This window comes from Tamandua tetradactyla, chromosome 8 (assembly GCF_023851605.1).
Source record: "Tamandua tetradactyla isolate mTamTet1 chromosome 8, mTamTet1.pri, whole genome shotgun sequence".
Lineage (NCBI taxonomy): Eukaryota > Metazoa > Chordata > Mammalia > Pilosa > Myrmecophagidae > Tamandua > Tamandua tetradactyla.
In genome coordinates this window covers 38,469,775-38,484,478 of record NC_135334.1, presented here as the reverse complement: position 1 = coordinate 38,484,478, position 14,704 = coordinate 38,469,775, and the positions used below count along the sequence as shown (strand labels likewise).

At 35.6% G+C, this 14,704-nt stretch overlaps 1 protein-coding gene across 2 annotated transcripts in view; it reads left to right on the top strand.

Annotated features, from left to right (window-relative positions):
- DYNC2H1 (dynein cytoplasmic 2 heavy chain 1) overlaps nt 1-12,352 on the top strand; it is a 522,264-nt gene extending 509,912 nt beyond the window's left edge. For both annotated transcript variants that reach the window (XM_077113112.1, XM_077113111.1), the window contains exon 89: nt 12,104-12,352. In XM_077113112.1, coding sequence (XP_076969227.1) covers nt 12,104-12,262 — 159 coding nt within the window. In that variant the 3' untranslated portion in view covers nt 12,263-12,352. The remainder of the gene's footprint in view (nt 1-12,103) is intronic.
- The last annotated feature ends 2,352 nt before the right edge of the window (nt 12,353-14,704 follow it).

The window sequence follows — 14,704 nt, the reverse complement described above, 5'->3', positions numbered from 1 at the left end:
CTTTTTGAGGAACCGCCAAACTGCCTTCCACAGTGGTTGCACCATTTGACATTCCCACCAACAGTGGATAAGTGTGCCTCTTTCTCCGCATCCTCTCCAGCACTTGTCATTTTCTGTTTTGTTGATAATGGCCATTCTGGTGGGTGTGAGATGATATCTCATTGTGGTTTTGATTTGCATTTCTCTAATGGCCAGGGACATTGAGCATCTCTTCATGTGCCTTTTGGCCATTTGTATTTCCTCTTCTGATAGGTGTCTGTTCAAGTCTTTTTCCCATTTTGTAATTGGGTTGGCTGTCTTTTTGTTGTTGAGATGAACAATCTCTTTATAAATTCTGGATACTAGACCTTTATCTGATATATCATTTCCAAATATTGTCTCCCATTGTGAAGGCTGTCTTTCTACTTTCTTGATGAAGTTCTTTGATGCACAAAAGTGTTTAATTTTGAGGAGTTCCCATTTATTTATTTCCTTCTTCAGTGCTCTTGCTTTAGGTTTAAGGTCCATAAAACCGCCTCCAGTTGTATGATCCATAAGATATCTCCCAACATTTTCCTCTAACTGTTTTATGGTCTTAGACCTAATGTTTAGATCTTTGATCCATTTTGAGTTAACTTTTGTATAGGGTGTGAGAGATGGGTCTTCTTTCATTCTTTTGCATATGGATATCCAGTTCTCTAGGCACCATTTATTGAAGAGACTGCTCTGTCCCAGGTGAGTTGGCTTGACTGCCTTATCAAAGATCAAATGTCCATAGATGAGAAGGTCTATATCTGAGTACTCTATTCGATTCCATTGGTCGATATATCAATCTTTATGCCAATACCATGCTGTTTTGACCACTGTGGCTTCATAATATGCCTTAAAGTCAGGCAGCGCGAGACCTCCAGCTTCGTTTTTTTCCCCTCAAGATGTTTTTAGCAATTCGGGGCACCCTGCCCTTCCAGATAAATTTGCTTATTGGTTTTTCTATTTCTGAAAAATAAGTTGTTGGGATTTTGATTGGTATTGCATTGAATCTGTAAATCAATTTAGGTAGGATTGACATCTTAACTATATTTAGTCTTCCAATCCATGAACACGGTATGCCCTTCCATCTATTTAGGTCTTCTGTGATTTCTTTTAGCAGTTTTTTGTAGTTTTCTTTATATAGGTTTTTTGTCTCTTTAGTTAAATTTATTCCTAGGTATTTTATTCTTTTAGTTGCAATTGTGAATGGGATTCGTTTCTTGATTTCCCCCTCAGCTTGTTCATTACTAGTGTATAGAAATGCTACAGATTTTTGAATGTTGATCTTGTAACCTGCTACTTTGCTGTACTCATTTATTAGCTCTAGTAGTTTTGTTGTGGATTTTTCCGGGTTTTCGACGTATAGTATCATATCGTCTGCAAACAGTGATAGTTTTACTTCTTCCTTTCCAATTTTGATGCCTTGTATTTCTTTTTCTTGTCTAATTGCTCTGGCTAGAACCTCCAACACAATGTTGAATAATAGTGGTGATAGTGGACATCCTTGTCTTGTTCCTGATCTTAGGGGGAAAGTTTTCAATTTTTCCCCATTGAGGATGATATTAGCTGTGGGTTTTTCATATATTCCCTCTATCATTTTAAGGAAGTTCCCTTGTATTCCTATCTTTTGAAGTGTTTTCAACAGGAAAGGATGTTGAATCTTGTCGAATGCCTTCTCTGCATCAATTGAGATGATCATGTGATTTTTCTGCTTTGATTTGTTGATATGGTGTATTACATTAATTGATTTTCTTATGTTGAACCATCCTTGCATACCTGGGATGAATCCTACTTGATCATGATGTATAATTCTTTTAATGTGTTGTTGGATACGATTTGCTAGAATTTTATTGAGGATTTTTGCATCTGTATTCATTAGAGAGATTGGTCTGTAGTTTTCTTTTTTTGTAATATCTTTGCCTGGTTTTGGTATGAGGGTGATGTTGGCTTCATAGAATGAATTAGGCAGTTTTCCCTCCACTTCGATTTTTTTGAAGAGTTTGAGGAGAATTGGTACTAATTCTTTCTGGAACGTTTGGTAGAATTCACATGTGAAGCCATCTGGTCCTGGACTTTTCTTTTTAGGAAGCTTTTGAATGACTAATTCAATTTCTTTACTTGTGATTGGTTTGTTGAGGTCATCTATGTCTTCTTGAGTCAAAGTTGGTTGTTCATGTCTTTCCAGGAACCCGTCCATTTCCTCTAAATTGTTGTATTTATTAGCGTAAAGTTGTTCATAGTATCCTGTTATTACCTCCTTTATTTCTGTGAGGTCAGTAGTTATGTCTCCTCTTCCATTTCTGATCTTATTTATTTGCATCCTCTCTCTTCTTCTTTTTGTCAATCTTGCTAAGGGCCCATCAATCTTATTGATTTTCTCATAGAACCAACTTCTGGCCTTATTGATTTTCTCTATTGTTTTCATGTTTTCAATTTCATTTATTTGTGCTCTAATCTTTGTTATTTCTTTCCTTTTGCTTGCTTTGGGGTTAGCTTGCTGTTCTTTCTCCAGTTCTTCCAAATGGATAGTTAATTCCTGAATTTTTGCCTTTTCTTCTTTTCTGATATAGGCATGTAGAGCAATAAATTTCCCTCTTAGCACTGCCTTTGCTGCGTCCCATAAGTTTTGATATGTTGTGTTTTCATTTTCATTTGCCTCGAGGTATTTACTAATTTCTCTTGCAATTTCTTCTTTGACCCACTCGTTGTTTAAGAGTGTGTTGTTGAGCCTCCTGGTATTTGTGAATTTTCTGGCATTCCGCCTATTATTGATTTCCAACTTCATTCCTTTATGATCCGAGAAAGTGTTGTGTATGATTTCAATCTTTTTAAATTTGTTAAGACTTGCTTTGTGACCCAGCATATGGTCTATCTTTGAGAATGATCCATGAGCACTTAAGAAAAAGGTGTATCCTGCTGTTGTGGGATGTAATGTCCTATAAATGTCTGTTAAGTCTAGCTCCTTTATAGTAATATTCAGATTCTCTATTTCTTTATTGATCCTCTGTCTAGATGTTCTGTCCATTGATGAGAGTGGGGAATTGAGGTCTCCAACTATTATGGTATTTGTGTCTATTTCCCTTTTCAGTGTTTGCAGTGTATTCCTCACGTATTTTGGGGCATTCTGGTTCGGTGCATAAATATTTATGATTGTTATGTCTTCTTGTTTAATTGTTCCTTTTATTAGTATATAGTGCCCTTCTTTATCTCTTTTAACTGTTTTACATTTGAAGTCTAACTTGTTGGGTATTAGTATAGCCACTCCTGCTATTTTCTGGTTGTTATTTGCATGAAATATCTTTTCCCAACCTTTCACTTTCAACCTATGTTTATCTTTGGGTCTAAGATGTGTTTCCTGTAGACAGCATATAGAAGGATCCTGTTTTTTAATCCATTCTGCCAATCTATGTCTTTTGATTGGGGAATTCAGTCCATTAACATTTAGTGTTATTACTGTTTGGATAATATTTTCCTCTGCCATTTTGCCTTTTGTATTATATATATCATATCTGACTTTCCTTCTTTCTACACTCTTCTCCATACCTCTCTCTTCTGTCTTCTTGGTTCTGACTCTAGTGCTCCCTTTAGTATTTCTTGCAGAGCTGGTCTCTTGGTCACAAATTCTCTCAGTGACTTTTTGTCTGAGAATGTTTTAATTTCTCCCTCATTTTTGAAGGACAATTTTGCTGGATATAGGAGTCTTGGTTGGCAGTTTTTCTCTTTTAGTAATTTAAATATATCATCCCACTGTCTTCTAGCCTCCATGGTTTCTGCTGAGAAATCTACACATAGTCTTATTGGGTTTCCCTTGTATGTGATGGATTGTTTTTCTCTTGCTGCTTTCAAGATCCTCTCTTTCTCTTTGACCTCTGACATTCTAACTAGTAAGTGTCTTGGAGAACGCCTATTTGGGTCTAATCTCTTTGGGGTACGCTGCACTTCTTGGATCTGTAATTTTAGGTCTTTCATAAGAGTTGGGAAATTTTCAGTGAAAATTTCTTCCATTAGTTTTTCTCCTCCTTTTCCCTTCTCTTCTCCTTCTGGGACACCCACATCACGTATATTTGTGCGCTTCATATTGTCCTTGAGTTCCCTGATACCCTGTTCAAATTTTTCCATTCTTTTCCCGATAGTTTCTGTTTGTTTTTGGAATTCAGGTGTTCCATCCTCCAAATCACTAATTCTATCTTCTGTCTCTTTGAATCTATCATTGTAGGTATCCATTGTTTTTTCTATCTTTTCTACTTTGTCCTTCACTTCCATAAGTTCTGTGATTTGTTTTTTCAGTTTTTCTATTTCTTCTTTATGTTCAGCCCATGTCTTCTTCATGTCCTCCCTCAATTTATCGATTTCGTTTTTGAAGAGGTTTTCCATTTCTGTTCGTATATTTAGCATTAGTTGTCTCAGCTCCTGTATCTCATTTGAACTATTGGTTTGTTCCTTTGACTGGGCCATATTTTCAATTATTTGAGCGTGATCCGTTATCTTCTGTTGGCGTCTGCGCATTTAGACAGATTTCCCTGGGTATTGGATCCAAAAGTTTGGAAGATTTTCCTGTGAAATCTCTGGGTTCTGTTTTTCTTATCCTGCCCAGTAGGTGGCGCTCGTGGCACACGTTTGTCTGCGGGTCCCACCAGTAAAAGGTGCTGTGGGACCTTAAACTTTGGAAAACTCTCACCGTCCGGGGGGGTTCGCTAGCCGAAGCGGCTTGAGCCGGCCCGGGGTCCGAACGCAGGGAGGGTTGCTGGTCACTGCAGCCCGGGAAAGAGCCCGTCCGAATTTCCTAGTCAGCCCTGGGCGACAAGCGTGGCGGGAGGGCGCCAGCGGCAGCAGCCCGCCTGAGAGAGTGCATGTTCCCCGGGAGTCACGGGTTTGGAAGGGGCCTCCCCCACCCGTCACCGTTCTCCGCGGCCTGGGGGTTTCCGATCCAAATCTCTCAGTTGGTCCGGGGGGCCACGCGTGGTGTGGGCGCCAGCCGCCTTGGTTTCAGGGGACCGCCTCTCCAATTCTCCCAGCCGGCCCGGGAAGGGGGAAGGGAGTAACTCCGGCCGCTTGCCGCCCCGCCTGGTGAAGCCCGCACGCCTCGGCGATCTCACCCGAGCTGCTTCTCTCGGCCAGCCAGCTGTTCCAGGATGGGGTACGCTGTCTTTTTTATCTCTGTTGTGGCTTTGGGCGCTTTCTGTATCGTTTCTACTCCCCTAGTAGCTGTCCTGGAGAAGAAACTAAGATCCGCGCGTCTTACTAAGCCGCCATCTTCCAAGCAGAGCATTCATTCAATCTTGATGCAAATTCTTAATGTTTTTCTAGTTCTAGCTGAGTAGCCAGTTAAATTAATATAGGTCCAAATTAGGATTTCTCCAGGGAATTTTACCCTAAAAAGCACTAGCTTTCTCCAAAGAATTTCCCAAAATGTATTCTATACATTATTCCATTGTTCTTCTCTGTGAAAATTGTTCAGTAAATAAATTAATTAAATAAACGCAGTATTCCCTTCCATCAAAAATCCATGGTACAAAAAAAAATTCATGATAAATTTGGTAAAATGAAAGGCACTGAGAGGTCATATTGCCTGATACACAACCTTTTCAATCACCTATACTCCACCCTCCTTTAGGATCTGGTGTTCCATGTAATATGGTTTGAGAAACACATTTATGATCTAGGCCAGTCTAGAACACAGGAAATGAGTTTGCCTTTTTCCATCTTTCCAGCGAGGAAAGCTAGTTAGTGTTTATCAGCCACACAGTAACATAGGAGTCCTGAAATCACTTAAATCAACCATGTACCACAATTGACAAGTCCGCTTCAGAAACAGTTTCTTTCCCTGGGGAAAATATAACTAAATGATACCACACGCCACACACAAAAACAGCCATTATTTTATACTCACACCTTCAAAATATTGTTACTATGTATATAAGAAGAGATCTGCTGAAAGCGCTGCCTTGTATGAATTCTGGTTTAAAAATAACAAATATTAACTAGTATCTTTTCAGTGTGACCATATTTTTTATAAAGGACTTATAAAAGCAGCGCTGTTAGAATAGTATCATGGAAAAATATGAGAGGGAATATTTCTCTACCAAAATACATTTTAAAGAGTAGCTAAACATTCTTAGCAGAACAAAAGGTTTCAAAATATTCATTGTTAGCAAGTTGTTTTGTTTCCTGTTTTGATATATTTATTTCCAGAATTGTATTATTACATTATACCACTTAGATGTACATTAAAACTGTGATTTCCCTAGATCTCCTTTTATAAAAAGAACCATTCTTTGACTTGATTCATAAACATTCAAAAAATGTGTGTTAGAATAAGCTAATTACTATATTCATAAATGGATGAGAAACGTATTTTGGTTTACTTTCTTAAATGTTTTTTAATGAAGAAATTAAGTTGAAACTGACCAAATAGTTAATATAATCAACCTCTAAGTAATTTTTTCTTTGTTTTTGTTTTTGTTTTGTTCTGTTGCTTCCTTTGGTTTGTTTACTGAGAGATACCTGTTGTCTAGGGAATTTCACCATTAGTAAAATACATTAATTACTTTCAGAGATCAGCACATTGCTTGTTATTTCTAGAATATGTATACTTTTAATTCACCTCCCTTGGGACATGGAGATGGGTCATAGTCAGGTATTTTTGTTATTAAGCATCTAGACTTTCCTTGGATATTTCAGGCAAGCAGTACAATTATGCAGGATCCTAGGCCACCTAAAATAGTTTTTAATCTATGAAAAACTAATTGGCCAAAATAAGTATAAAATTTTAAATTTTAGACTCATCATTAAATTAACTGGACTAGTTTCTACTGTAATTAAGGTGTGGTATATGAATACATTAATTAGTTTAGATTGATCACAATATATATTTGTATTAGGGTTCTCTAGAGAAACAGAATCAACAGGGAACGCTCACAAATATAAAATTTATAAAAGTGTCTCACATGACTGCGGGAACACAGAGTCCAAAATCCGCAGAGCAGGCTGTGAAGCTGATGATTCCAATGGAGTCTGAATGAACTCTACAGGAAAGGCTCACCAGCCGAGACAGGAAGTGCCTGTCTCTTCTGAATCCTCCTTAAAAGGCTTCCAGTGGTCAGATTAAGCATTACTCATTGCAGAAGACACTCCCCTCTGGCTGACTACAAATGTAATCAGCTGTGGATGTAGTTCACATGATCATGATTTAATTCTATGAAATGTCCTCATCACAACAGACAGGCCAGCACTTGCCCAGCCAGACAAACAGGTACCACCACTTGGCCAAGTTGACACATGAACCTAACCATGACAATATTTTTTTGATTTTTAAATTTTTTTACACATTTATTATAGAGTGAATTATTTGAAGTCTCTCTAAAATATCCCTTTTTGCTTTAATTGAGTACTCATTTTTTTTAATAGTCAATAATAAAATTTTAGTTGCATCCAAATATTTCAACCTAGCAGAGCTTTGCCTATTAAGATAAGCATGTTGGAGAGGGAATTGTGTCATAAGAACTCAATTCAGTTAAACAGTATTCTTGAAACTTCTATATACATAATGCATTGTGCTAATAATGAGAATGTCACAATGTGAAAGTGCTTAGCCTTGCTACTACTTTTGTCATTTATTTGTTGGGGACCAAAAAGCAAGTTCATTTAACTTTTTACTGAAGGTAATCAACTTTACTACTTAAGAAATTGTGAGAAATGACAAAGTATCAAGAAGCAACTGTGGTGCTTTGCTTTAAGCAATATTAAGTTTTAGGAGAAAGATTGTACCTTGCATTATAACAGACAAAAGACCTACAACTAGAAGTAGGTTTGAAAGCAGTTAGAAATATATGCAAAACTAGCAAATTGATATCAAATATTCAAAGAATCATCTCTACATTATTAAGTTCCTAATTTAAAGAAAAAATTGCTTGGCACTAAAATGAAGAGACATAGAGAAAATCTTCTGACTAGAAAGGAATAGCACCATAAAACATTTCAATATGATATTTCTGTTTCATTTTTATCCCTAGAAGGTATGCAAAGCAAAGAAAATATCAGGTGACAGAGAAAGATAATTTAAGACCTTTCCTGAGATTAAATATAGGCATTCAGATTCAAATCCCTTCAGCCCAACAAATATGTTTGTCTGCTTTTTGCTGAAGAGTTTAGAGGCAACACCAGAAGAAAGCCTGTACTGGTTAGGAATGGCGGAGGAGTTATGAAAATTACAAGGATTTCTAAATCCTAAAGCTTTGCCATTTAAGCAGAATTGGGGGCAGAAAAAGAGAGTGGAAGAGATTAGGCAGTGACTGATAGTGGTTGAGAATTCTCTTTACTGCAAATCCTGCATTTTATCTGAGGTCCAACTTGATTCATTCTCTCCATGAACCTGTGTTAGTTTAACATATTCCAGAGTAGTGTTTTTCTTATTTTTGATATCCTAAAGGATGCATTTTTCCAAAAGTTTTTTTCTGAATGTTTGATGTGTACATATTTTGCTTCCTAAACTAAATTTTGATTTTCAGAGAAGATTATTGTTTTCTCTAAGTGATAAAATGCTTAGCCTTTAGAATTCTAGGTACAGCATTAGCCCATAAAATGCTATTAAATGAACGAATGAATAAATGACGGAATCATCAATGCAGACTTAGAGATAATTAGAAAGAGTCTGGGCTGATGCTGTTTTTATATATTTGGCGAATGATTCTACATGAAGAATTGATTATGTTATATTTAAATCAAGTTACTATTTCTGGTTAGAAATGAGTGAGTTTTCAAAAGACACTCAAGCTGACTTATATCTAGGTCCAGAATGGTCAGAAGAGCATGTTCTTGTATGTGTATGTGTGTGAGAGAGAGAGAAAGGGAGGGAGGGGAAGAGGGAGAGAATGAGGATTAAAAAATAGAAATCTTGGGCCGCGGTGGCTCAGCGGGCAAAGTGCTTGCCTGCTATGCCGGAGGACCTCGGTTCGATTCCCGGCCCCAGCCCATGTAACAAATACGGAGAAACAGAATACAATAAAACAAGAAAATGTTTCCCTTTCTTCCTTCCTTCCTTCCTTCTATCCTTCCTTCCTTCTCTCTGTCTTTCCTTTAAAAAAAAAAAAAAAAAAAAAAAAAAAAAAATAGAAATCTCATGTAATGCCCAACCAGACTTAAAAAGAGAATGTTTTGTTTTAAATTCATACCATGAAGAAAAATATTTTTTTCATCTTTAGTCCTTGCACTGTCCAAGATAACAGCAGGTGCTAAAAATCTTGGCAAGGGAGGGTATCCAGTTGATCTGAAAAACAGCAGGGCATAGAAGATAGGTAGAGGCAATACAAAGAATTAAAGATACATGGATAAATAATATTTATATTTTAGCTTTTTATTTACATCATCTGATTCTTCAGCATCTTGTGAGGTAAACAAGTATTATTTATTTGCCTTTTATAATAGAAAATCCTAATAGAAGTCAAGAAATTCTGAAACCAGTGTTCAGAAGGTAACCTACTTAGTGTACATAAGTGCTCCGGAGTCTGAAAATGATTTATTTCCATATTGTCTTCTACTTTGAAAAATAAAAGAATAACAGTCTTTAAATGTTAATATTCATATAATTTCTTCCTTTTTTTTAAATGAGATTTTAACATCTCACAGTTTTTTTTTTTGTTGTTGTTGTTGTTTTTTGTTTTTTTTTTTTTTGCATGGGCAGGCATCGGGAATCGAACCCAGGTCCTCAGGTATGGCAGGCAAGCATTCTTACCTGCTGAGCCACCATGGCCTGCCCTAATTTCTTCCTTTTTAACAAGATAAATTTCCAAAACGTTTTTTACCTCTGCTATCTGTGATATGTCTGCTACTTCCTAACTAGATCACCATGTATAAATTGTCTCTGGGCTCTTGAATCATCATTTGTAAAATTCTAGGATGGGTCAGGTTATCTTTTAAGTTCTACTCCACCTCTGAAAAACAAGTAACAATAATTCATTAGTTGAATAAAATAAAATAAATTCAGTAAAAACACTGTAATTCTAAATTTGAATTGAAAATGTCATTATAACTCATGATTTTTTTTCTTTAAAAAAATATATATTCCCAAGCTCTGGTCACTGAAAACCCCTTGAAGCAATGATTAGCAATGGAGAGTCATTATTTCTAGCAACAGATTATGGTCTTTAATACCATTTCTCATTAAAGGAATCAGGGATCTGCAGAGGAATAACCGATTTGATTTGGGGGGCAAGATGAGTCTGTAACATCTTGATATACTAGAAAGTAAGGAAGCTACTGAAGATGACTGAGGACACACCAGAAAAACTCAGGAGCCAACATAAAGAATTTCTATGTGCCAAAGATTGACAATTTGAACTTCAATAAGAATAATAACTACAGTGGATTGAAGTGCATAAAATATGTTTAAATCTATGTTGTTAAAGATACTTATAAAAAACATAGGCTCATTGGTTATCTTTAGAGTATCCTAGGGAACTAATTCATTATTTTGAAAACAGGTAAATTAAGGGAAAGTAGATAGCATTAATCCAGCCTTTCTATAAGAACTATTCTTGTACTTCATGGTAATCAATAAATTAATAAGTGAAGTATCTCTTTATAGATATATTCCTGCTTAGAAATGAAAAAGGAATAATATAACTAGAATATTACAATTTTATAAACTTTGATGAAATAATGATCATCAGTGGCTCCAAACATCCCAAACAAGAGACAGCTAGACATTATTTGCCTCTTGATAGAAGTATACAGCACCACTATTCTAGTTTGCTAGCTGCTGGAATGCAATATACCAGAAACAGAATGACTTTTTAAAGGGGAATTTAATAAGTTGCTAGTTTATAGTTCTAAGGCCAAGAAAATGTCCCAGTTAAAACAAGTCTATAGAAATTGCCAATCTAAGGCATCCAGGGGAAGATACCTTGATTCAAGAAGGCCTGTGAAGGGTTTCTCTCTCAAGTGGAAAGGCACATGGCAAACACAGTCAGGGTTTGTCTCTCATCTGGAAAGGCATGTGGCAAACACAGCATCATCTCCTAACTTTCTCTCCTGGCTTCCTGTTTCATGAAGCTCCCCAGGAGGCATTTTCCTTCTTCATTTCCAAAGATCACTGGCAGGTGGACTCTCTGCTTCATGGTGCTACAGCATTCTCTGCTCTCTCTGAAGCTCTCCAAAATGTTTCCTCTTTGATAGGATTCCAGTAAACTAATCAAGGCCCACCCGAATGGGTGGAGACATGTCTCCACCTAATCCAGTCTAACAACCACTCTTGATTAAATCATATCTCCAGGGGGGATGATCTAATTACAGATTCAAACATATAGTACTGAATGGTGATTAGAAGAAATGGCTGGATTTATAAAATGGGATTAGAGTTAAAACATGGCTTTTCTAGGGTACGTACATCCTTTCAAACCAGCACAACCTTCACCAAACATTGAATCGGAGTTTGACCTCACCTCTAGATCCAATTTTTGAGAAATATAGAGAACAGAGGAAAATGATATTTACCAATGCAAATGTAATCGACGAAATTTAAAATATGGGAAATTCTGACATAGTTTCTTCAAAAAAAAAATTGCAAGAAGAAAGGAGGAAAGCCCAAAGACTTTGGAGACTTAAGAGACTTATCAATAAACTACAAAATGTTGGCTTTATTTTGAATTATGATTCAACAAACAAATTTTTTAAATTGTGGGATAATTGAAAAATAGAAATGTGAAGATAGTAAAGAAGTATTGTTAATTTTTTCATGTGTGATAGTAGTATTGTGGTTATAGTTATTTAGTTACTTAGGTTTATATTTAAATATTTATAATTGAAATTGTATTCCATATAGGATTTGCTTCAAAATAATCCAATATTGGAGGTTATTGGGAGGTTATAGAAGAAACAAAATTAACAGTTGTTGATGAACATAAATTGGTCATTTTTTGCAGCTGGAAGATGGGGCTTTTTATATGTACGTATGTATATATCTAAAACATTTCATGATAAATGTTAAATATAAACTATTATTTAGAGATTTTTGCATTTGTTTCTTTGGTTATTTAATTATCTGCCTCAAAATAGTATATTATTGAACTTTAAAACAAAGTTGATTTTTTTTTTACAGGGTGCATATGGTCCATATTCCCCTGATGAGTGCATATCTTTGCCTGTCTACACCAGTGCCGAGAGGGATCGTGTGGTAACCAACATTGATGTTCCATGTGGGGGCAACCAAGACCAGTGGATTCAGTGTGGAGCAGCTCTGTTTCTAAAAAATCAATAGAATCTAATGACAACAAAGACTGTCTCTACAAAATGAAGCATTTATTGTTTAAGCTTTAAATAAAATAAATGTTCAGAATATCAGCACATATTAGTTATTCTATTTTGCTCTCATTGTTTTTTTTATTATGATGACTAATGACAGCAAATGCACCTTTTAAAGTAGTAGTTTAATGGAGTTAATGTTAAAATGGAGGTTCCTTTGATAACATTAAATATTTCTGAGAAGCAATTTACTTTCCATTGGTTCTAGAGTTTAATGTTTTAAGTAAGAGGTTTAAAAAAGTATATTGAAGGAAGCAATATGGATATTTTGGCTATCATTTTTGTATAATAATTATTTAATAAAATGTCAGATCATCAATAATTTTTTCAGTTCCATTGTTTTAATTCAATACATATACTTTCTCCTTTTAAACATTGAAGAATGTATTATATTTTAGCTAAAATTATAATTAATATATAATTATATATTGCATTATACAATTATTTTTTATATTATACAATGTATAATTAATTAACATTTTAATGTAACAAATAAATAAGAAGAATTCAGATGAGACAATAATGGAAACATAAATTCTGGTTATTTTCTTAAATATTCAACTTTTCTATATGTCTATATTCTTTAAGAAGCTACTGTCTGAGTTCTATAAAATTTCTTAAAATCAAAAGAATCAAAAATACCATTCAGTTAAATGATAGACCTTTCAGTATCCTGCAAAGTTTTTGCCAGCTGTACTCTGACAACAAACTGATACTAAGAGCTCCAACATGCATATTTTGATAGGTGTTCATGATAAATAATCATATTATAGAAAAGAAGCCAAACACTCAGAGGAAAAACATAAAAGATTAAATGAAAGGAAAATATATTTCTTTTAAATTTAAACTCAGTGGGGTATCTTAAAGTATTGTAAAAGAAATGGGGCTAAAAGCACAGAAACCAGGATAAGAATTTGTTTAAAGAACAATCAAAAGATAAAAAGTTAAAATTTCCTATGTAAATGACTTTTTACCATCTGTTTGTATGTGACAGTAAAAATTCTGTAATATCTGGAAGCTTAAGTGATATATTTTATATTCTAATTTTAAAGTTTCTGAGCAATTTGCATTGGATTCATAAACCAAGAAACAACTTTTCTATTGGATTACCATTTATATCCTCAGTCAGGAGACGAAAAAGCACACTAGATTTAAAGAGGGGAAGTTTAATATCAAGACTCATCAAATGATGATTAAAAGAAAAGTAACTTTAAGAGATAAGAAAAATTATTTGATACTCTAGGGCTAAGAAAGTGTACCCAAAGAAGAACAAATTTAAAGGGAGGCCTCTCCCAAATCTGGGGTTCAGGCCTCACTGCAGAGGTATAGTTGCAGCCCACTGAACAGCAGAGAAGTTCACGGTTTGCCTGGGCCTGAGTTGCTCTACAGTTGCTGGGCAAACAGGAAGCAACCTTCTGGGATGCAGGTAAGCTGGGATGCAGTTGAGTCACTAGTGGGTGGGTGTGAGCACGCAAAGGGAGTGGAAGCTACAGGCCAACCAGGAAGGTTGGATTATGCAGTTCCTGTGTTTGAGAGGACTGCATGAAGATGATTACTAGCCCATGCTGGGGCTACAACATAAAAGGGCCCACGTTCAGGATTAATGGCTGGGGCAGGAGATATTGGATGTCCTCCCACCTACACCACTGTCTAATGCTGCAGCCACAGAAACCAGCAAGAGAAGCCCCTTCCTTGTACAGTCCTCTGCTGAGAAAGCTTAATATCATGCTCATGATTGTAAAGGATAATGCTTAAAAGAAATTCAGTATACTATCAAAGAGCAGATATCAAAGAGTGAATTTTGAGCTGAGAGGCAATGCAATGATAATGCCTACTTTTGTGTTCAAGGAATATTTAGTTTCATTCAGTCAATAAATATTTATTCAGTATTATATTTGAGATGCTGCTATGCAGTGAAAATAAAAGCACTCATGAAATATATCTTTATCTTTAAGGCCATGTTCACTACCTAAGGCCTTTTATAGTACATAACACATAGTAGATGTCTCACAAATATTTGTCCAATGAATGAATGGCCTGACTAGGGAGATAGATATAAAAATAGCTGTACTACCATATGCTAACTAATAAAAGTAATAAATGCGATAACAAAATCCTCCGGGAACACAGAAGTAGAAACTGTTCATTTTTTTCCAGGGCAAAGGAAAAAACAGGAGAAATGATATTTGACCTGAGCCTTGAAGAATGAATAAAATTTCATCAAACAAAGGAAGAAAAGGGCATGTCCAGCAATTGGAGCAGCCTGAGCAGATACAAAGGAGTGAAAATGTATCATACCTTGGGAATTGTAAAATGTCTGGTGAAGAGGAAGAGCAGAGAGGGTGAAAATGGCAAAAGAAGAAAATGAGCCTTAAAAGGTAAATTGAATTGTTTATCA